We start from the raw sequence: 24,304 nt of genomic DNA, 5'->3' as shown, positions 1-24,304 counted from the left end.
TCGCGAGCGTGCGACAGCTGGCGACTCTGCTGGGGATGTTGCTAGACCTGTTGCTGGTCCATCCATAGCGAGTCGATCCTAGCCTGCGTTTGTTTGTTTATTTACTGGGTGTTTATTTGTTTTTATGTCTATACCTTGTATATATGTTTGCATGTTTATTTTTCTGCTTGCATATCATGTTTATTTCTGTTTGCACATCATGCATATGGATTATATTCTGTGTTCCTTGGGGTCTTCTGTTCTGTTTTGCAGGTTGGGTGGGATGTTCTATGAGGTAAAAGGCCCAATACCCAGGCCATGAGTGATACCTTAGGAACTAGGAATAGAGTGGCCATGACGGACAGAAGACGTATGTCTGATTGATCCGATCATGTATCCACGGACAGAGCTTGGTTGAAAGAGGCAATATCGTATGATTACGCCTACTTTCAATCCTCTGTTGGCTTTTTTGACCTACCCTGACCTAGATTCACCTGTGAGTGGGGAGGGATATACATGACAAGTACCATTGGTGACCGTTCTGTTCTGTTGGTGACTTGTGTTCTTAATGGTTTCACTGTACCTGTGCCGGACCTTTGATCCTGCAACGTCCGATCTCATTCAGAGGCCACACACACTTCTCCTATGTGGGGAAACCTCCATTGCATCATTTACATCATGGCATGTTTACCTTTCAAAAAAAAAAGAAAAGAAAAGAAAGAAAAGATGTAATAAAAAAAGAGAAAGAAAAAAAAGAAAAGAAGAAAAATAGTATTATTTCTCATATGCATGCCATTTTTTCAGGGTATCCGAGGCTATTACCTTTCATCCAGGATGGCTAACAACGTGACCGCTACCAGAGAAGCTACAAGGCGTACTCACACTTACAGTTTCCATCGCGAGGGCTTGATTCAGTTGGGGCAATTGGGTGGATTGATCACTGGTCATAATAAAACTGTGTTCACTGAGAATTATGGAAACATCTTGACTCTTTTGGACTCACACGTCGACGAATGGGGTTTATCTACTCTTCTCCAGTTCTATGATCCTGACTTGCGTTGTTTCACCTTCTCAGGCTATCAGTTGGCTCCCACTCTCGAGGAGTACTCTCACTTTCTCAATATCAAGATTCAACACAAGGTTCCTTTCGTTTGTGTCCCAGAGAAACCTGATTTGGACAACATTGCCAACGCTCTTTATTTGAGCATAGAAGACGTTCTTGGGAATTGGAAGAAGAATGGTAACACCCATGGTTTCTATATGAGTTTCTTGGTTGAGAAGGCCCAAGAGTTGGCCAACAAAAAGATGTGGGAGGCTTTCAACGCCCTTCTGGCCGTTTTGATCTATGGGATCGTGATGTTCCCTAACATTCACAAGTTCGTTGATCTGGCCGCTATATGTCTTTTTGTGGATAAGAATCCGGTCCCTACTTTGCTAGCCGATACGTACTATTCCATTCACTCTCGATATGGGAAAGGAGGAGCCATAAGAAATTGTTTGCCGTTTTTATACACCTGGTTTAAGTCCCACCTACCTGCAAGTGGTCCTTTCATTACCTCTACTCAGAAATGGCCTCAAAGGATCATGGGGCTTACCGGAAATGACATTGTCTGGTGTCCCACTGGAATGGATGTGGAGAAAGTTATAACTAGCTGTGGTACTTTTGACAACGTTCCTCTCATAGGAACAAAAGGTGTTATCAATTATAATCCTAAGCTAGCGCTGCGTCAGTTGGGTTTTGCACTTGAAGACAAGCCTTTGGACAAAGAGATATTCGAGTCCGTTTGCTTTGAGAAGAGAACCGATCCAAAGGGTCTAGAAAAAGTGAGGAGTGCCTGGAATAGCATCCATACAAATGATCAGATTTCTCTAGGTGAAAAGAATGTCGTTGCCAAACAAGCCTACACAGATTGGGTTGAAAATAGAGTTAAAGATCGCATGTTGCCTTTCCCGAAGGTTAACCCATTGTACGAGCAGCCGCCTAAGATTCCAATTGCCACTGTGCCTGATGAGAATCGTATCCAGGTAGATATGGAATGCACCCATTTGCACGAAAAGAAGTCGGATGCGCAACCGAAACATTGTCTTGTGGACCAGAAAAGAGTTGAGTTGACGCGCGAAGCCAAAATGCTAAAGGGAGGATCTTCCAGAGTTCAAAAGAGGGCTAGAACCGAAAAGGGTGAAAGAGATACTACTGTTACTGTCGAGGATCACCAAAAGATCCTAAAAAGGGCCATGAAAGAAGCAGAAGAGAAACTCAAGCGAGAGTACCGAGAAGACTTGAAAGCTTATAAGCTCAAGATAGAAAGGGATGCTAGAGTTGAAGTAAAGAATCTGAAAAAGAAACTGGAAGAAGAGACCACTAAAAGAATGGCAATTGAGACTCAACTGAAAGGAAGTCACCTCCGTAATACTCGACTAACAGAAGAAAATGCCAAGCTCAGAGATCGAATGATGGAGGACATATCTGAGAGAGATTATCTCCCAGAATGCAAAGGATGTGACGAACTCAGGGAGTGCTGCAAGAAGCTGGATGGGCATTTGTTTCGCAAAGATGAGGTGATCCAAAGCCTTCTTAAAGGAAGAGATCGAGAAGCAACCAAGAAACTGTTTGATGAAACTAAGAAGTGGAGCGATGAGCACTTCAGACAAGGAGGACCTCTGTTTTATATTCAGATGGATTGATGTTTGAGTCTGTATGTTTCGACCACCACCAGACTTGTTGGATGGGGTCTTTTATTTCCCTTGTTGAACTATCCTGTTGATGTATGGCTTGCCCAAGTTTAAATTTCTGTTATGAATAAAAAGAACTAGTTTCTCTTGATACTTATCTTTTGCCACATTGTTAGCTATTCTGGATCAATATTAAACCTTGGATACTCTGAAAATGGCACATCACGTCATACGCACACATGCACTCATACATTCACATTATCACATTGCATTTTTCAGGTTATTGTACAAGAAACTAATTGGGGTCCCTTTCAGCAACTGATTTCTGCTTCAACAACAAAGCTGACTTCCTTACATCCTTACCGCACCAGAAACAACGAGAAGAGAATCATGGAACAATTTGAACAGAATCAAGCTGCCCTCCGTAGGGATATGGATGTTATGGGGGAAAGAATGGCCCAACTTATGGAGACTCTCCATGCCGTTGTTCAAGGACAGGATGAACTCAGAAAGAGTGTCGCTAGTTTGGTCAAAGATACTCCTACCAATTCTGCTGACGGAGGGGTGAAAACTAAAGAGACTCCTATTAATGAGACACTGAAAGTAGTGGACGACCACCATGAGGTTATTGATCTTGAACATGATCTCACTGCTGAGTTGACCGAGACTGCTAAGATGTACCAAGCTCTTGAAGAACGCCTTAAGGCTGTTGAGGTTGCTAAAACTTCAAGTTTCGACACCGCTGCTATGTGCTTGGTACCTGGGATTGTTATTCCCCCGAAGTTCAAGGTGCCAGATTTTGATAAGTACAAGGGAGTTACCTGCCCAGAGACTCACATTCGTTCCTACTGCCGTAAGATGGCCGCTCACGCTGAGAACGAACCTCTGCTTATGCATTTCTTCCAGGATAGTCTCACTGGAGCCCCGTTGGAGTGGTATATGAAACTCGAGAGGTCTAATGTCAGTACTTGGGGAGAACTTGTTGATGCCTTCTTGAAACAATACCACTACAATACTGCTATGGCTCCTAGCCGTGCCCAGCTGCAGAATATGTCACAGAAATCTGAAGAGTCCTTTAAGGAATACGCCCAGAGATGGCGTGAACTTGCTGCTCGAGTTCAACCTCCCTTATTGGACCGAGAATTGATTGATCTATTTATGGGAACTCTGAAAGGGCCGTATCTTCAGCACATGGTTAGTAATACTTCTCCTTCCTTTTCGGATGTGGTCATCATTGGTGAGGGGGTTGAGAACTGTGTCAAAGCTGGTACCATTCAAGGAGTTACTAATCCTAGCAACTCAAGTGGTAATGGTAAGAAGCCGTATTCTGGGTTTGTGAAGAAGAAGGAAGGTGAGACTAGCACCGCTTCTGTTGACCAAGGTCGAGCTCCTGCATATTCTGCTGTTCCACCTCCTTATTATCCGATGCCTTATGCTGTTCCTGGTCCGTATGTCCCTCAAGCATATGCTGCTGCTCTTCCACAACCATGGATGGCACCCCAACAGCCTTTCGTACCACAACAACAAGCTGCTGCTCCTCAGAATCGTCAACAGAACCCTAGGCCTCAAGGTCAAAGGGGCCCGCAAAGAACAAGATTCCAAGATAGGCGTATCGATCCGGTTCCGATGTCATACGCTCAGCTTCTCCCTCAGTTGCTTGCTGGTCAATTGGTACAACTCCGTGAGCTTGGACCTCCACCTAGTCCTCTCCCTCCTGGTTATGATGTTAATGCTCGTTGTGAATTTCATTCAGGAGCCCCGGGCCATACTATTGAAAAGTGTAGAGCATTCAAGTTAAAGGTTCAGGATCTTCTTGATGACAAGCTTATCTCATTCACTCCTACTGGTCCTAATGTGCAGAATAACCCTATGCCTCCTCATGCTGGTGCGACCAATGCTATTGAGTTATGTGATGATCAGATCCTGGTAAATGATGTTAATGAGGTTAGGATGCCGCTAGCAGTTGTCAGAGAGTATCTTATGCAACAAAAGGTTTTGTGTGAACTACATGACTACTGTTTGCAATGTTCTTCTAATCCTGAGGAATGCACTAGGTTGAGAGAAGAAATCCAGAAACTAATGGATGAAGGTGTTCTTAGAGTGGAAAGGGGCGTTCCTATTGAAGATGTGGCCATCCTAGAAATCCCTTACCATCCTGCTGAGGCGTCAAAAACTCAGAGCACACCTTTGGCCATCCAAGCACCAAGGACCCCGCTGGTTATTCATACACCGAGTGCTCCATTGACCATTCAAGCTCCGAGAACTCCGATGATTATTCAGGTTCCAAATGCTCCTTCAACTCCTTCGACCTCATCTCTCGCTCCCTCTCATGTGAATGATTCTAAGGCTGTTCCTTGGAGTTATAATGCTGTGTATATTCGAGGGAAGAAGTATGACTGTCCTCCAGTGGGTAATTCGAGCATCACAAATATTGCTGGCACTGGTGGCATTACCCGTAGTGGTCGGATCTTTGCTGCCCCTCCTCCGCTTCCTAAAGAGGCCAATAAGGACGCTAATGCACAAGCAAAAGGAAAGCAAGTTGCTGTTGATCCTCCTGTGACACGTAATGCACAAGATGCCGAGCAACTTCTGAGGATCATTAAGAAAAGTGACTACAAGGTGATTGATCAACTTGACCAAACTCAAGCTAAGATTTCTATCTTGTCCCTTTTGGTGCACTCAGAAGCTCACCGTGAGGCTTTAATGAAAGTGCTAGCTTCCGCTCATGTGACTCAAGACATTACCGTGCCTCAATTTGAAGGGGTTGTGACCAATATTGCTGCTGGCAACTGTTTGGGTTTTTCTGATGATGAACTCCCACCTGAGGGTAGAGCACACAACAAAGCATTGCATATCTCCGTCAAGTGTCTGGATGCTGTGTTGTCTCGAGTTCTGATTGATACAGGTTCTTCTCTTAATGTGATGCCCAAGGCCACTTTGTTTAAGCTGAGTATGGATGGGATTATGATGAGACCATGCACTATGAGCGTTAGAGCATTTGATGGTTCTAGAAGGTCCGTAGAAGGAGAAATTGATCTGCCTGTCTTGATTGGTCCTCACATGTTCTACATTGCCTTCTACGTTATGGATATAAACCCTTCATACACTTGCCTCTTGGGTCGTCCTTGGATTCATGCTGCTGGAGCTGTGACATCTACTCTCCACCAGTGTTTGAAATTTGTTGTGAATGACAAGATTGTTGTGATCACTGGTGAAGAGGATTTGATAGTCAATAATCTGGCATCATACCGTTATGTTGAAGTGGAGGGAGAGATACAAGAGACACCTTTTCAAGCCTTAGAGATTGTGTCAGTTGACAAACTCCCTGTGGTCGAGAATAAAAAGGAACTCGGAGCGCCCCTCTCGTCTTTAAATGATGCTAAGGCTTTCTTAGAAGCTGGTACTCCCCATAGTGCCTGGGGCAAGCTGATTGACGTTCAAGAGAAGCGAGACAAGTATGGCCTTGGGTATCAACCATCTTCTTCTACTCAGCTCAGCATAACTCCTGGAAAGAAGGTGATTCCCCCCATTTCTCAAGTGTTCGTCAGTGCAAGCACCAGTTCTGGAAGTCAAGTTCTCGCCGTGGACGATGATGATGAAGAAGATCTCTCCAAATTCATTTGCCATGCTGCGCCTGGACAGGAACTCAACAATTGGACTATCTTGGACATCCCTAGAGTCACTTTTATGGAGATGTAATTTTCTTGTTTCGATAAGTCATGTGCTTCGCCCTAAGCATTTTGACCACTTGTATAAAGAAGGGCCCCCATGTTGTTTCAATTTGTTTAATATTGAATGAAAATCATATCTTCGCATGCAATTACTGTTCCATTTCTTTCATTTTTGTTTTTACTTTAAAAAACTTTTTCAAAAATGGCAAAGATTTCCTTTATTTCCTTTTTATGTGTTGCATTCTAAGGCATAAATCATCCATCGTGCAGATCCGGCTCGAACTCCATCAAAAATGATAATGTTACAGTTCCACGTCTTGATATCTTTGAGAATCCAATTGACCAAGCTGATGAGGATAGTGGGGAAGATTGTGAAGTCCCCGAGGAATTGGCAAGACTTTTGAGACAAGAGGAGAAATCTATTCAGCCACATCAAGAAGCCATAGAAATCATCAACCTCGGTACAGAAGAAGCAAAGAGAGAAGTCAAGATAGGGGCTGCTTTGCAAAGTGATGTAAAGAGAAGGTTGATTGAGCTGCTTCGAGAGTATGTTGACATCTTCGCCTGGTCATACGAAGACATGCCTGGTTTAGACACGGATATAGTTATGCACAGGTTACCGCTCAAACCAGAATGTCCGCCTGTAAAGCAAAAACCGCGAAGAACTCGACCTGATATGGCTTTGAAAATCAAGGAAGAAGTTGAAAAACAGTTGAAGGCTGGTTTCTTATCTGTATGCGAATATCCTCCTTGGATCGCAAACATCGTACCTGTTCCTAAGAAGGACGGAAAGGTACGCATGTGTGTCGACTACCGAGATTTGAATAGGGCAAGTCCGAAGGATGATTTTCCTCTACCTCATATTGATGTGCTAGTCGACAATACTGCTCAGTACTCGGTGTTCTCATTCATGGATGGTTTTTCTGGCTACAATCAAATAAAGATGGCTCCTGAAGATATGACCAAGACTACTTTTACCACTCCGTGGGGTACGTATTGTTATAAGGTGATGCCTTTTGGTCTTAAGAATGCTGGTGCAACATATCAACGTGCGATGGTGACCCTCTTCCATGACATGATCCATAAAGAGATTGAGGTGTACGTCGATGATATGATTGCAAAATCCCAAACTGAGGAGGAACACTTGGTATATCTTGAGAAACTGTTTGCTCGTTTGCGTAAATTCAAGTTGAGGCTTAATCCAAACAAGTGCACTTTTGGAGTGCGATCGGGAAAGCTACTTGGATTTATTGTGAGTCAACGAGGGATTGAAGTTGACCCTGATAAAGTAAGAGCAATACAGAATATGCCAGCACCAAAGAATGAAAAAGAAGTTCGAGGGTTCCTTGGGAGATTGAATTATATAGCCAGGTTCATTTCCCATCTCACTGACACTTGTGAACCCATCTTTAAGTTGCTGCGCAAAAATCAAGATGTCTGTTGGGATGATCATTGTCAAGAAGCCTTTGAAAGGATCAAACAGTATCTCCAAGAGCCACCAATCCTCATGCCTCCGGTTCCTGGAAGGCCGCTTCTTATGTACTTAACTGTGCTTGAAGGATCTATGGGTTGTGTGCTGGGCCAACATGACGAGTCTGGTCGAAAAGAGTGCGCCATTTATTACCTGAGCAAAAAGTTTACCGATTGTGAATCCTGCTACTCACTACTCGAGAAAACTTGCTGTGCTTTGGTATGGGCTGCTCGCCGACTGAGGCAGTACATGCTGACTCACACCACCCTATTGATCTCCAAAATGGACCCGATAAAGTACATCTTTGAAAAACCGGCCCTTACAGGAAGACTAGCCCGGTGGCAAATGCTTTTATCAGAATATGATATTCAGTATGTCACACAAAAGGCCATCAAAGGAAGTGTCCTTGCAGATCATCTTGCTCATCAGCCATTAGAAGAGTATCAGTCAATGAAGTTTGACTTTCCTGATGAAGATATCATGAAACTGGATGATAATGAAGGACCCGAACCAGGAGAGCGATGGACTCTCACGTTCGATGGTGCATCAAATGCTATGGGCCATGGTATTGGGGCAGTTTTGACTTCTCCTCGTCAAACCCACATCCCTTTCACAGCTAGAATATGCTTTGATTGCACAAACAATGTCGCAGAGTACGAAGCTTGCATAATGGGCATCGAAGCAGCCATTGATATGAGGATCAAGATCCTCGAGGTTTATGGGGATTCTGCCTTGGTCATACATCAAGTAAGAGGTGATTGGGAGACACGACACCCCAACTTAGTTCCTTACAAGGACTATATTTTGGAGTTGTTGCCCGCTTTCGAGGAAATCACTTTCGATCATATCCCACGAGAGGAAAATCAATTGGCAGACGCTTTGGCTACTTTGGCAGCTATGTTCAGAGTTAGCTCCCCTAAAGAAGTGCCAGACATAAGGATCCTCCGTTACAAAGAACCTGCCCATGTGTTCCCTGCTCATTGTCTCACTACTGAAGATGTGTATGATGAAAAGCCATGGTATTACGACATCAAGAGGTATGTTGAGAAGCAAGAGTATCCCGAAGATGCTACGATTGGTGATAAGCGAACGCTTCGAAGGTTAGCATCCAAATTCTTCTTGTCAGGAGACGTCCTGTACAAAAGAAACTATGATTCGGTTTTGCTCAGATGCGTGGATAGACACGAAGCAGAATTAATCATGCGGGAAATTCATGAAGGATCTTTTGGAACCCATTCCAATGGGCACTCCATGGCCAAAAAGATCTTGCGAGCAGGATATTATTGGATGACCATTGAAAGTGATTGTTATGTATACGTGAAGAAATGTCACAAATGCCAAGTGTATGCTGACAGAATTCATGTTCCTCCAACTCCTCTGAATGTCCTGACGTCACCTTGGCCCTTTGCCATGTGGGGCATTGACATGATTGGACGAATTGAGCCACAAGCTTCAAATGGGCATAGATTTATTCTTGTTGCTATCGACTACTTCACCAAATGGGTTGAAGCTGCTTCTTACAAGAACGTAACCAAGCAAGTCGTCACTCGCTTTATCAAGAAAGAAATCATATGCCGATATGGGGTTCCAAACAAGATCATCACTGATAACGGGTCCAATCTTAATAACAAGATGATGGCAGAGTTGTGCAAAGAGTTCAAGATCGAACATCACAATTCATCACCCTATCGGCCAAAGATGAATGGCGCAGTCGAAGCTGCTAACAAGAATATAAAGAAGATTGTCCAGAAGATGGTTAGAACGTATAAAGACTGGCACGAAATGTTACCGTTTGCTTTGCATGGCTATAGAACTTCGGTTCGTACTTCAACTGGGGCAACTCCCTTCTCTCTTGTCTACGGTATGGAGGCCGTACTACCTGTCGAAGTGGAAATTCCTTCGTTGAGAGTCTTGATGGACGCCAAACTCGATGAAACAGAATGGGTTCAAACGAGGCTCGATCATCTCAATCTAATTGAGGAGAAACGCTTATCTGCTATCTGCCATGGCCAGTTGTACCAAAAGAGGATCAAGAAAGCGTATGACAAGAAGATTCGGCCTCGAGAATTCCACACAGGTGACCTAGTCGTAAGGAAGATCTTGCCAATTCATACCGATCCAAGGGGCAAATGGACTCCCAACTATGAGGGACCATACATTGTGAAGAAAGCATTTTCAGGTGGTGCTTTAATCTTGACAAAGATGGATGGGGAAGACGTTCCACTCCCAGTCAATTCAGACTCAGTCAAAAAATACTACGCATAAAAGACCCGCTTGGTCGACGTACCTAGGCAAAAATAAGGGCATCCCGGCAAACCAAAAGGGTTTGGGCAAAAATTAGGGATAAAACAAAAAAAAAAAAAGAAGAATAACCCGCTAAGTTGAAAACCCGAAAGGGCGACTTAGGCAAAAAGGGGCATCCCGCTGGATTGAAAACCCGAAAGGGCGATCCAGGCAAAAGTTAGGGATCAAAAGCGAGAGGCTGCAGTCTGAATATCTTTCACAAAGACCCCTATACGCCCTTGGCAGAACGGACAGATCAATCCAACCATTACCCTTCTGAAGCAAAGCATTGAGAGGATCGAGGATATGGGAATTGTAGCAATATCAGTTTTAATGGAAATTCGAGCATTCCTCTTTGCCATTTTGCTTTTTGCATTTTATTTTCCTTTCGCAACTACCTCATTTAGGAGTTGCTTCCTTGTACAGAAGCATATTCATAGGCATTCCATCAATAAAATGATCTTTTGATAAGAGGTGTTCTTTCCTGCTTTTCATTTTTTGTCGCATGCGAGGTGTGATTTAATTCGTTATTAAACATTGCATTGAAAACATGGGGAATGATAATCACAAAATCAAAACGAAACATGATGTTACATAAACATAAAAGTGCTCTAAGGGGCACCATTTGCATCCAAACGTTGCTTTTCTGTGCAGGTTGCAGGTTCTAGTCGTCATCTTGGCTTAGGACATGCCACAAAGGTCGTCATCATCCCGCGTGTAAGTTCAAGCGTATAATTCATCAGTACTGGTAAGCACAAGACACCGGAAGAAATCCATGTCTCTCCCCTACACGGCAGACAAAGAAGTGTCCATTAGAACCCACGCTTCCCCAAGCAGTATAGGATGTAAGGAAAGTCGAGCAAACTCACTTCCTCCCCAACAGAGTTATGTTCTAATCCTCCACACAGTTGCCAATCATCTTTGGCACTATGAGGTTTTCAACGCCCACCCACAATGGCGTCTCAAGATCACAAGCAACGGACCCCAAGGATCCTACTCTTCTGTCCCACCAAGGGCCTTTATTTGGCACTCTCTGCATATAGAATCCATTGCATATAGCATTGCATCCTCGAAAGCGTAGCATATCCATTACAGTGGATCATTACGCCATAAAAACTCAAACATTCATACGGAACATAAGCCAGATAATAGGAGCCAATGTTGAATCAGAACAATGACCCACCCTCTCAAAGTTGTTACCCGTACAAACTTTGCCTGATATCTGCTATCATACTACAAACACTTTTAAGCTGTGGTGCCGATACGAGGTGTCCTCAATTCCTGACAAATCTCTGACACGAAGTCTTTCTGTTTTCCTCCTTCTGATGTCGAGGCGATGTCGAGTCGTAGGTCGCACGAGATCTATCCCCTTTTCGTCCTGAAGGTCGTACGAGATCTTCTCTTGATGTTGAGTCATAGGTCGCACGAGATCTATCCCCTTTTCGTCCTGAAGGTCGTACGAGATCTTCTCTTGATGTTGAGTCATAGGTCGCACGAGATCTATCCCCTTTTCGTCCTGAAGGTCGTACGAGATCTTCTCTTGATGTTAAGTCATAGGTCGCACGAGATCTATCCCCTTTTTCGTCCTGAAGGTCGTACGAGATCTTCTCTTGATGTTGAGTCATAGGTCGCACGAGATCTATCCCCTTTTCGTCCTGAAGGTCGTACGAGATCTTCTCTTGATGTTAAGTCATAGGTCGCACGAGATCTATCCCCTTTTCGTCCTGAAGGTCGTACGAGATATTCTCTTGATGTTGAGTCGTAAGATCGCCACGAGATCTTATTCCCTTGTCTTCTGTTGACGAGCTGATCGCCACGAGATCTTCTTTCGATGTTGAGTCATAAGATCGCCACGAGATCTTATTCCCTTGTCTTCTGTTGACGAGTTGATCGCCACGAGATCTTCTTTCGATGTTGAGTCATAAGATCGCCACGAGATCTTATTCCCTTGTCTTCTGTTGACGAGCTGATCGCCACGAGATCTTCTTTCGATGTTGAGTCATAAGATCGCCACGAGATCTTATTCCCTTGTCTTCTGTTGACGAGCTGATCGCCACGAGATCTTCTTTCGATGTTGAGTCATAAGATCGCCACGAGATCTTATTCCCTTTTCTTCTGTTGACGAGTTGATCGCCACGAGATCTTATTCCCTTTTCTTCTGTTTACGAGTTGATCGCCACGAGGTCTTCTTTCGATGTTGAGTCATAGATCGCCACGAGATCTTATTCCTTTCAGTCCTGACGTTGAGTCGTAAATCGCACGAGGTCTTTTTCTTTCGATCATTGTTTCATACAACCATTCTCTTTGAAAACCCCGTGTCGGCACCGTTACCACGTTACAAGCTATCACCGTCCAAATCCATTGCTCACTGTAAATATTTCCATCAGAAAAAAACAAAAATCTCTTTCCCCAGCAGATATCAAGACAAAAAGAAAAAATAAGGATAACACTCCCTCCATCTCCTCGAGACAAATTTCGGGTCTTTGGTATTTAATCTTCTTCTACTCCGAATGTTCGAAAGGCTGGCGCCAATCTCACCTTCGAGTATAAGACGATTAAATAGGGGCAGCTGTCATACCCCAAATTTGTCCTACCCTTAATTTCTAACTGGCTTATGCATTTCATAATCCCATGTACATACCTCCCCATTAGGTCATTAACATAACTCATGCATCGCTAATCAATTATGTTGCATTGGAACAAGGATCTTGGAAGCTAGGGTTTTTATGGTCGTTCATTGTGGGTTTCTTTCTCTTAAAGCTACAGGGTTTCTTTTCTATGAAGATTCATCAAGGGCAAGAGGACTATGGTTCTTATGCACAGTGTCTACAACTGTTAATTCAATTGAGATTCAATGATTTTCAGGTCAAGGCGTTCTTATGTGCTTCAATTCTTATCTTCCTCAAGATCTCCTCAAAGAATTGTTGTTATGCTGGATTGAAGTACAATGCACGTCATGGTGTGAGAGTTAGACCTGTGGGTTCATGGTGTCCAAGGCGCCGTTACACTTGCAATTTGTTGGTTGCTTACCGTACAAGTTTGGTTTGAATTAAGGAATTAAAGTCCAAATGATGTGATGGTGAATTTGATTTGATGATCTAATTGTTCCTATTATTCATATTTTGCCCAAGATGTTTGTTCCTTAAGGATTCAAGTCAATTTAAGATCTGTGAGTGCTATCCGAAGTTCATCCAAATTTGTCATCATTTTAAAGTGCCACGCCTCATCTATCATTCAAGAATAAGGGAATTCATGTGCATGGGTCATTTTGAGTTCAAACTGTCAACTTTTGGATAATTTCAAATATTCCTTGTTGGCAATGCAATTTAACATGGATTTGAGAATCGAAGATTGAATTTCCTTACGGGGGAAGATGCATTCAAATGGGCAGAAGTTACTGATTCAGTGAATTACAAAAGTTCTAAGTCTAAGAGATTACAGTCACAATACAAATCCAAATCCATTACAAAATTACATAAAAACAAATCATAAACTAATCCCCATGCTGTTTAAGCTCCACACCCACCACCCTCTACAAGAACTTCCACACCTGCAATAGAAATCTTCCATTTGATAAACTTCCTTCTTTCTCATTGTGCCAGCCGGTGGAAAGCTCCTAATGGTCAGATTGGATTGCTTGTGCTTGAATCATTATCCCTTCATGGTCACTTTGCATTGCTTCATCCCGGAAATTGAGCTGTCTTTCGATGAGGAAAGAGTCCCACACCAAAGCATGCTGCTTCCTGCAAATTAAAACAAGACCAGCATGAATCAAAAAGCAGTCCAGCCATGGTATTATCATACAAAATCAATGTGCCTATTTATACACTCTACATGAAAACAGTTTCAGCACTATTCAATCCAACTACATCCAAATAAACCAAACGAACCGGCTGCAACATCAAAAAAAAACAGTCACATGACCCACACATAAACCATCAGCTTCGAACCAGTTCAAAGTCCTTTAAACAGGCACGCACCAGAAAAGAAGACCGAACCCATATCAGTTAGAGAAAAAAAACCCAAATATGCTTCAGCTCAAAATTCTATTCAAACCACACAAAACCAGATCATAACAGAACCAAACTAACATAACCGAAATAACAAACTATAACTTCTTTTGCTAACAGCCCTACATTTACCAGTTCCTAACTCTCAAACTGTCATAACAAATCCTAATAAACCCTTGTAGCTAACTTTCACTCTCCAAATCAAACTCTCCTAAACCTATAACTAACTCCTAACAACCTAGTTACAAAGTCAGTTACAAACATAACAGAATCCCAACCATAACTAACTAACCTCTCAATCTTAGCCCTCCATTTCATAACAACCTCATCCCAAATCTAACAGCTACCATTCCACCTCCTATAACCGTTTCCCTCAAACTGAACTCACCCTCTCAATCTATGTACTTCACCTATCACCTTCAGTCATTTTTTTTCCCGGCGCCATAATCATCATTCTGCAACCCAATCTCCAGAACACACATCTTCATCATACACACTTCTCTCATCTTCATCACTCTCTCCACTTTTTCTCACCTTCATCCTCTTCACTCCACGCCCATTCACTCTGCAACCACATCTTCTCCACCATCCCCAAAGCACAACCTCCATCCTTCACCAGAGTTCCACCTTTGAACTCTGAACGAAGACGTGCTAAGCCTAATCTCCGTCATCACCCTCAACACTCGTCTCACCGCAACAATAACGATTCACACACAGAGAAATTGCACACGGAAAGAAGAAGAAGAAGAGCAGATCGAAAAGAAGAAGAGCAGAAGGTATATTGAAGAACAAGAACGATAATGATACCTGGGTAGAAGATCACTCACGCGTTTATTTCGCGTTCACAGCTAGGAGCTTTCGTTCGGGTTTTTCATCTTCCATCTCCGATCTTCGACAGGTAAGGCTCCGTCTCCACTTTTCTTTCGTTTCGTTGTTTGAGTCTGAGTGAGATCGAGAAAGAGTGAGAACGAGTCGGAGAGAGGAGCTTGTTTCGTTTTGCATACGGTGGCCGGAGAGTTCGATTTCATTGGAGAGAATAGGGCATAGAGGAGAGTGAGAACGGAGTTAGATTATGGTGGAGTTATCGGTGACTCACGGCGGAGACTCTCGCCGGAAATCGTGAGGACGAAAGAGATAGGGTTGGATTGAGAAGAAGTGAATGGTCACAAACGAAATCCCTAGTTCCTCTTTCTATTTTATTTATTTATTTATTTTTAATTAAATTTGGTAATTGAAAAACAATTGAAAGAAATCTGAATAACACAATATCCTTGGGCTTTCACCGAATTGCTATTAGCACACCCCACCATGGCCCAGCAAAACGTGTTTTTAGCATTAAGAACTGTAAACGAAAATGTCCCTTTGGGCCATTCATTCTGAGCCCATGCACCACTTTTTCTTGTGGATACAAAAATCTGAAACAAGCTGAACAAAAAATAGTCCCTTGGGCCAAATGCTGTGGGCCTGCGCCTAATTTCTTAGTCCGTACACCATTTCTGTTTTCACGCCCCCTGACTCGAGCCAATCCATGCTAGACTTAGGTTTTGTTTTCACATTTTTCCCCCTATTTGTTTAGTTGATAAAAACATGATAATAATAGCCGTTTTGGCTAGATTTTTTAGGTAATTGTTGACATCAAAACTCATAAAAATACTTAGATTTCTTAATTAGTTTTAGGTTAGTATTAATTTTGATGTTTAATTGATATTTTTCTCACATTAAAAACCCATAAAAATGATGGTAGTCTTTAGTTTAATTTTTTTTTTTACTAATCTTGAATTGCTTTTGTATCATTTACATGTTATTTTCGTACAATTGTTGTGTGATTTTGTTGCTTAGTCTTTGGCCTTATTTTAGGCCTACCTTGTTAATATCTTGTATACCCCTCTTAGAATATATTTCATTAGTATGTTAACATTAGGTTTTAGATAGGAAATAGACAACTTAGACTAGAGTTTAGATATAGTTCCCTATTGCATTCCTTTTCTTTTCAACTTTTAAAATACTTAATAAATACCGATGAAGATCATACCGTTACTATATTTCATAGTAGGAAAGAAATGATTGGGGTGTAGGCCCCGATGTATGTTCTTTCCTACTTAGCGGAGAAGAAATGATTGAGGTGTGAAGCCTCGATGTATTTCTTAACCGTTGTTTAGAGAAACGATCGTGGTGTAGGCCTCGATGTGCATTCTCTAAATATTCACAAAAGAACTCTTTTTGTATCTCCTTTACTTAGCGGAGAAGAAATGATTGAGGTGTGAAACCTCGATGTATTTCTTAACCGTTATTTAGAGAAACGATTGTGGCGTAGGCCTCGATGTGCGTTCTCTAAATATGCAAAACAAACTCTTTTTGGTATGATCTGAGTCACAAACAAATTCCCTTAAAAAACACCAACCAAAAACACTTAAAACGCTTAATAAATGGTCAGATTAAACACAAAGTAAGGAAGTGGTGCGAAGCCTTGTAGTAGGTTCTTGTCATCATGGAATTACCCTAAAAGACACAAACCAATCTCTCTCTTTTCTTTCTAAGGGCATGTTATCTCCGCTCAGTTGCATCCTAGGCGATCCCTTATGCAAGAGCGTGAGCGTTAACGCCGCCCAACTAAAAAACACAAAAACAAACAGAAAATCTTTAGCCGAGCTACGGTAACTCTGATTCCTGAAAAGGATACGTAGGCAGCGGGGTAGGGCCCGTGCGAGTACAATTCTTTATTTTCCCTACATTTTGCATTCATTTCGCATTTAGACATAGACATAGTATACACCCTTTGGATAGAAACAAACATAGGTGGATACCATCGAGTACGATGGGCGTGAGGGGTGCTAGCACCTTCCCCTTGCGTAACCGACTCCCGTACCTTGATTCTCTGGTCGCAAGACCCTGTTCCTTCCTTTGTTAGGTTTTCTGATATTCCTTTCCCTTATGGGATAAATATATTGGTGGCGACTCTGTTCATTTTTCGCGAGCGTGCGACAATAATGCTGTACAAATTGAGGCAAATTCGTGCTTGGTTACATCTCTTATTGAATGCATGATTGAAGTGCTTTTAAATGTTGATTTTGCTGATTTTTCACTTCTGGTGCTGATGTAACCGGTTACCTGATTCATGTAACCGGTTACATGACTTATTTTTGACCATGTTACGTCACTTCCAGTGATGTAACCGGTTACCTGATTCATGTAACCGGTTACATGCCCCCTTTTCCTCAAAAAATAGCCACTGCCAGTGATGTAACCGGTTACCTGATTCATGTAACCGGTTACATGACCCTGTTTTCCAAAAAATGGCTTCTGCCAGTGATGTAACCGGTTACCTGATTCATGTAACCGGTTACATGCTTTTTTTAGTTGTTCTTCCAACTTTGAATGTTCATATCTTTTGACTCGTAACTCCGATTTGAATGTTCTTTATATTGTTGAAAGCTTGTGAAATGTACTATTTTGTGGAACGATTTGTATTGCTGAATTTTGTGTTTTCCATGATGGTACTTTTGTCGGCTTCCGGTGTGATTTTTTGCATGCTTATTCGTGTGTTACCGCACCTTTTCTATGTTTGCTTTTTCCGGTTTATTTTATAATAGCAATAACGCAATTCCGATTGCGGTGTCTTGTTATCTCTAACGTGTGTGCTAGTGTGCGAGGCTTTTGGACGGTCACCGATCGATGCACATTCTATGAGTGTTCCGCTTTACTTGCGGGACACGGGTTCATTCACTTGCTTTGTGTTCTCATCCTGGAGACACATTCCTATTACTTTATATCTGCTTGTTTGGTTTGCTTGTTCCTCTTGCAGGTGTACTATGATTATGCTCGACGTGCGTGTCGACTTTTGTGCGCTTTATGGCTAATCGGTGTGCTGACTATTTGCTTTTGCTTTGCTAGCTCGCTCGCGGGATCCTAGTTTACTTGCTCTCTTCGCTTTAGTTTACGGATCATCATCCGTTTGATATTGATTCCGTTTCATTTTATTTCTCTCGCACTTGTTAGCCGAGCTACGGTAGCTCTGATTCTGCAAAACAGATACGTAGGCAGCGGGGTAGGGCCCGTGCGAGCATAACTCTTTCTTTTCCCTACATTCTGCATTAATTTTAGTCCAGATTAGCGCACTTTGCTTACATACCCATAGTTTTAGACACAAGCGTGGATACCATCGAGTACGATGGGCGCGTGGGGTGCTGACACCTTCCCCTCGCGTAACCGACTCCCTTACCCTTTTTCTCTGGTCGTGAGACCGTTGTTTTGTTTCGTGGTTTGCTGGCATTCCCTTCCTTTGCAGGATAAATATGTTAGTGGCGACTCTGTTAATTTTCGCGGTAGCGACAGGTAGGAACGGCAAAGAGACAATGTCTAAGGTAATCCAGAAGTCCTCCTTCAAAGTCAATAATCTGAAGGAATCCCCACAGAGTATTCTCAAGAAGATATCTTCAAACATACTCGTCCCGACAAAAGACGTAGTTCCCCAACTAAATTTATCAATATCTCTTATCCCCAGTCAGGGTACATCAAGTTACTGATCATCCCCAAGCAAAAAACATAAGTCCCTAGCTGAGCATCTTTAAGACAAAATCAAACAACAAAATTACCGGGACATGGAGATTTAGTTCCTCAATCAAGACAACATAAATCATATTCATACATCATAAATCATAAACATATTCATACATCGCATACATACTGAACTCACGCATAACATACAATGCTCCTCATTTATTTCGAGGGACTCATTACATAACACATACATCATGACATTGCATAAAAAAATATTTCTACACCTTTTGCAGAATACAGGTACAGACAAATGGACGAAATCTCCAACTTTCCAGGATCTAATTCAGCTACTACGAACGGTACTGACACGATCGTCTTCCAAGATCTAATTCATCTACCACGAACGGTGGTGACACGATCAACCTTCAAAGATCCAATTCAGTTACTACAAACGGTACTGACATGGTCAGAGATCTAATTCCATTATCACGAAGGGTACGGACACGATCAATTATCCTCCTCAGTCTAATTCAGTTACTACGAACGGTGCTGACACGACAAGAGAATCTAATTCTATCATCACGGACGATGTAGACACGATTACCTCCCCAAGATCTAATTCGGTTACTATGAACGGTGCTGACACGATCGACCTTTAAAGAGATCTAATTCTATCATCACGAATGGTATAGACACGATCATCTTTCCGAGATCTAATTCAGGTATTACGAATGGTACTGACACGATCAAATCTCAGAGATCTAATTCCATCATCACAAACGGTGTGGACACGATCAACTGCTTCTAAAGTCTAATTCGGTTACTACGAACGGTGCTGACACGACAAGAGATCTAATTCTATCATCACGAACGGTATAGACACGATCATCTTTCCGAGATCTAATTCAGGTACTACGAACGGTACTGACACGATCAACTCTCAAAGATCTAATTCGTCTACTACAAACAGTAATGACACGATCAACACTCAAGCAACTACTTCTCAAACACTTCAAACACAATCTAATACATAACCTACTGGATGGCATCTTCAAGCCCATCTCCGACAAAAGTCCCTACTTCAGCTAGGGCAAATTTCTTGGTATTCTAGTGTTCAATCATCTTCCACCTTCAGATACCGACTGGCATACAAACCACTCTACATCTTCAGGTTTAAGATAATTCAACAGGGGCAGCTGTCATACCCCAAAATTTGCCCATACATTTTCTCCTATTCAAATTCAAATCAAAACACAAAGCTTCAAGACACACTCTCCTAAGCAAAGATCAGAGAATTAGGGTTTGGCTTATTCAAGGGAAAATCAGTAAACCAATGGCTCCAAGGCATCTCATATGGCTCAATATATCTCACATCATCTCTATGACAAGTATCAAGTCTCATCTCAAAGGATTGGTCACTCAATTGCTCAGAAAGTCAACAGTCGACTAGGTTGACCTAAAAGTCAACTGTGGTCAAAATAAAGTCAAAACTCCTGATTTTTTGTCAAGATCCTCATATTGAAGTATCATTAACCATTTGATCAAGAATTGATCATGGTTCATCAAGGAAAGATCAAAAATCAACAAATCAAAAAGTTTCTAAATTAGGGTTTTGTATAGGAAAAGTCAACTGAACTTTGACCAGCCATAACTTTCACATGGAACATCCAAAATTTTCCATCCAAAACTCATCTTGAAGGAAATTTGATTCTCTACAACTTTGTCTCTCACATGCCAAGTCTAAAGATGCTTCATTTGAGAGATATGGACCAAAACATTACAGGTCCTTTTCAAAAGTCAACAAAAAGTCACTTTTTTCAAAAGGACACACAAGGAGCATGGAAAATAATTTTGATATGAGACCAAAGACACTGGTTAGAGAACTCTCTAAGGTTTCTAAAAAGTCCTAGAACACTTCCATACCTTAAAAATTGAGAGAGATAGGCCTCGTCAAAATTGAGCTATTTTGGAGGGAAAAATGTGAAAGACTTTGAATATTTTTGCAAATGGGCCTAAGTTATTTTGATTCAATCTTGATCCACAATTCATCTAAAGCCTCAAACCCAATTCCCACGAAATTTTGGCTTTTATTTGATTTTATATGAATTTTTTATCAGTTAAATATGATAATTAACTTATATAAATCATGGAAAATCAAAATATTCAGTTAAAAATCCAATTCCAATCAAATCCAATCACAATTATATCTTAATATCACCTCCAAATTCGTGCAAATCAAATTGATCATAAAAAATTGAAATTGGACCTAAATATAGAAACTTCCATGAATCAAATTTTTGAGATTGCCAATTAGTGATTCTTGAAGATTCAAGTCAGAATACCAACCCTAATCCATTCTCTTATATAAGCACATTATTCTCAGATCACAGGGGTTACAAAAATCTTCTCTCAAGAACCCTAACCCGAGTTCAAAAAAGCAAGAAAATTTCAAACATCAATTCTGAATTAGAGGTCAATTCGAGTTGTTTTATTGATTGCAACACGTTCAGGGAGTATCAAGGAATCTTTCTCAATCATCACCAGCCTCTAAGACCTCAAGAACGCAAGCCAACACATCACGGTTTGTTTGTTTTTAATTTGAGTCGAATTGCATTATTCACGCATCATTAACTATTTCTTGTTGCATATATGTGTTTTACGTGATGTTTGATTGGATTCTGGAAAATTAATTGCGGTTCTGTGCTATTATGACCCTACCACCATTGTTAGGGTTTTGAGGTTTCAAAGGGGGTTTTTCGTTCTAGGTCACATAACGTGAAATTGCAGGGTCCATTACGTTCGTGAGTGTTAAACGAACACAGCCATGTAATCGCGCCATATTTTTACTGCGTTTTACTAGTATTCGTTAAAGAACAGGTATAAAAGGTCCAAGCTTTTTATAGCGCCCTGTAAAAGAAAGCTGTTAAAGACGTTCTGGGGAAGAAGACGAGGACGTGTCCTCTCCCCATTGGTTGGTTAATGCGGGCGCAAAAATTCAAAGGCCCAAGGATCCAATGCATCAAGACGCATGGGATATCGTACGCGCGCGTCCTCACGACCATCAGATCTTCATCTAATCCAATCCAACGCATCTAGGGAGCGCAGGTGCACCATGGTCAAGCGCGCATTGCCACACTGAATTAAAAGTTAAGAATTTCATAATTTTTTTTATCTTTAATTACATAGCCTATTTATTTTTAATATATATATATATATATATTTTTTGTTTTACATCTTTTCTTTTCTATTATATATACAAAAACTATTATATATCCAAAAACTATTATATTTTTCTTATTCTCAAAAAAAAAACTTTTATTTAATTAACACTAATAATTTATTTATTTTATTTAAATACTTATTTATCTTTCTTTATTTATAATTAATATTTATTTATATATTATATATATTTCATTTAAATACTTATTTATCTTTCTTTATTTATAATTAATATTTATTTATATATTATATATATTTCATTTAAATACTTATTTATCTTTCTTTTATTTAAATTATATTTATTTACTTATATATTTTATTTTAAATTCTAGAAAATTCCTAAAAAAAAAATACCTGAGTGTCTGATTTTATTTTCTCGTCTCGATTTAATTAATTAGGTCGCGAGACCAATAATTAATTAAATCGTTTATATATTCTTATTTAATTCGTGCCTTAATTAGGGTTTACGATGATCATTCCCTACACTGAATATTTCTTTTTCTGTGCCTTTTCAGGGTTACTTTTCAAACGCCTTCCGACTACGCGCCTTCAAAATCCAAAGCTAAGTATTTAATTTATTTCAAAGTCTATTTTGTTTCCTTTGATTTTAGGGTTTGCCCTTTATATTTTTTTGAATTGTGCATACATTCACTCCATCTATTTTTCTGCCTTTGCCATTTTTCAGGGTTAACCCTGAGGCTTCCTCCGACCGTCAACCATGTCAGATCAAATTCAAAATGCAAAGCTAAGTGCCTTTTATTTCTTTATTCTTAATTTCTTTATCCTTTATTTTTTTATTATTATGGTTAGCAATGTTCGCCTCCGAACCGATAATGCACTCACCCCATTTTTTGGTTTGCCATTTTTTCCGCCTTTTCAGGGTTTGTCAATTGCCAAAGCGTCGAGTATCGGTAACCCTAAACCCTAACCTCAATTATATTATTACTTGTTTCAAACCCATTTATTTTATCCCGCTGGTTTCAATTCCCCTCTCCTCTGCTGGTTACAATTTCCCTTCCCCGTTATTACTGTTTATATTAAACTGCGTGGTTAGTAATTCTAGGGAGTGCAACTTATTAATTGAATTAGCATCACGTAATTTTATAAGATAACATAACTGAACATAATCACGTGATTGGTGCACACACGCACACTTTTGGGTAAACCTCTCTGTTGCTTGTTGCCTGTTGCCTTGTTGCCTTGTGTTTCTTTGTAGAATAGCCAGTCCCTCAAATACGAGGATATCTCAGCCATGTTGCCTCGATTAAAGATCATGGTCCCTAATGATGCTGCCTTCGATACACATGATCTCGACCCTCGAAAGTTGCCTTCGAAAAGGCTGAGGTATCCTCTGGCTGCCTACGAAAAAGGCTATTCTGATCCTTCCCTTAGACTACCTGCCTCTCTATGGCATGGGTCAGTCTTGTGGCGAATGATAACGCGATGACCCTTCAACCTCCAAACGAAAGGCTTCCTGCCCTCTTATGGCAAGGATAGACCCTTTCACTCTGAAAGGCTAAAAGAATCTCATTTTCAAAACTTTAAGGTAATTGCCCCTAATTGCTTTGCCTTGCTCTAAACCTTTGTTATATTCTTTCTCATAATTCTTCAAAAGGGCTACGCTCATTCACGAGCTAAAGTCCCTATTCTTTTCTTCTACTTTTTCTAAAAAAAAAACAAAGACCAAAGCAATTAAGAGCCCATGGAAAACCATGGATGCAAAGGGTGCCTTACACCTTCCCTTTGCATAATTACCCCCCGAACCCTATTTTATTTAAAAGGTTTTTCCTGTTTCTTTTAGCCTTTCTAACTTGTTTGGATAAAATAAAAGTCGGTGGCGACTCTTGCTTAACCGCGACATTTCGATTATAAAAGTCAGTTCACCGTGTTACACTAGTTGATGTGTAATAGTTTAAATTGGATGTTAATATATGGATAACATGTGATTACTTATGTGTGTATTATGAATTAAGACTTGTGGTTAATATTCATATATGTGTTAAGTGATGTGATATCCATGATATGTTGGAATGAATATAAATATACATTTATATGTACTATTTGAATGTATCTTGTTGATAATGATCATTTAAAGGTGTATGTATCGAGATGTGGATTGAATAAATGATAATGCTATACTTGAATACATGTGATTGATTGTTGTGTGTTAGTTGATGCATTGTTTGGAAGAGAAGTCATGTTGTGTAATGTTGTGCAAAGTTGTAAAGATGTGATTGTGTAGTTTAAGAGATAGAGAGATCGTCTTAAATGCATGAGTCTTGTTTTGTTGCACACGTACACAAGCATGAGTCTTTGAAAGTGGCAATGTTGGGTAATCTCGCGAAGGTTATTTACTTGTCCCAAACCTAACGAGTATGGGGTTTGAAAGCTTAACGGGTATGGGGCTTTGAGGTGGTTATCTTGTCCGTAGAGAGTGGCAATCGGCATGACCGAAAATGATAACGGAGGGATCCACATGCATATCGCATTGAGTCACACTC

The 24,304-nt window shown here is 40.9% G+C and overlaps 1 protein-coding gene across 1 annotated transcript; it reads left to right on the top strand.

Annotated features, from left to right (window-relative positions):
- The first annotated feature begins 813 nt into the window (after positions 1 to 813).
- Positions 814 to 13,125, top strand: LOC131630851 (uncharacterized). The gene is made up of 4 exons (XM_058901596.1): positions 814 to 997; positions 1,142 to 1,636; positions 1,730 to 2,352; positions 12,943 to 13,125. Exons 1-4 carry the CDS (start codon positions 814 to 816, stop codon positions 13,123 to 13,125), a joined length of 1,485 nt encoding a protein of 494 aa, XP_058757579.1.
- Positions 13,126 to 24,304: the final 11,179 nt, after the last annotated feature.

Source organism: Vicia villosa, unplaced genomic scaffold (assembly GCF_029867415.1).
Source record: "Vicia villosa cultivar HV-30 ecotype Madison, WI unplaced genomic scaffold, Vvil1.0 ctg.000745F_1_1, whole genome shotgun sequence".
Classification (NCBI taxonomy): Eukaryota; Viridiplantae; Streptophyta; class Magnoliopsida; order Fabales; family Fabaceae; genus Vicia; species Vicia villosa.
This window is presented reverse-complemented; position numbering and strand designations above follow the sequence as displayed.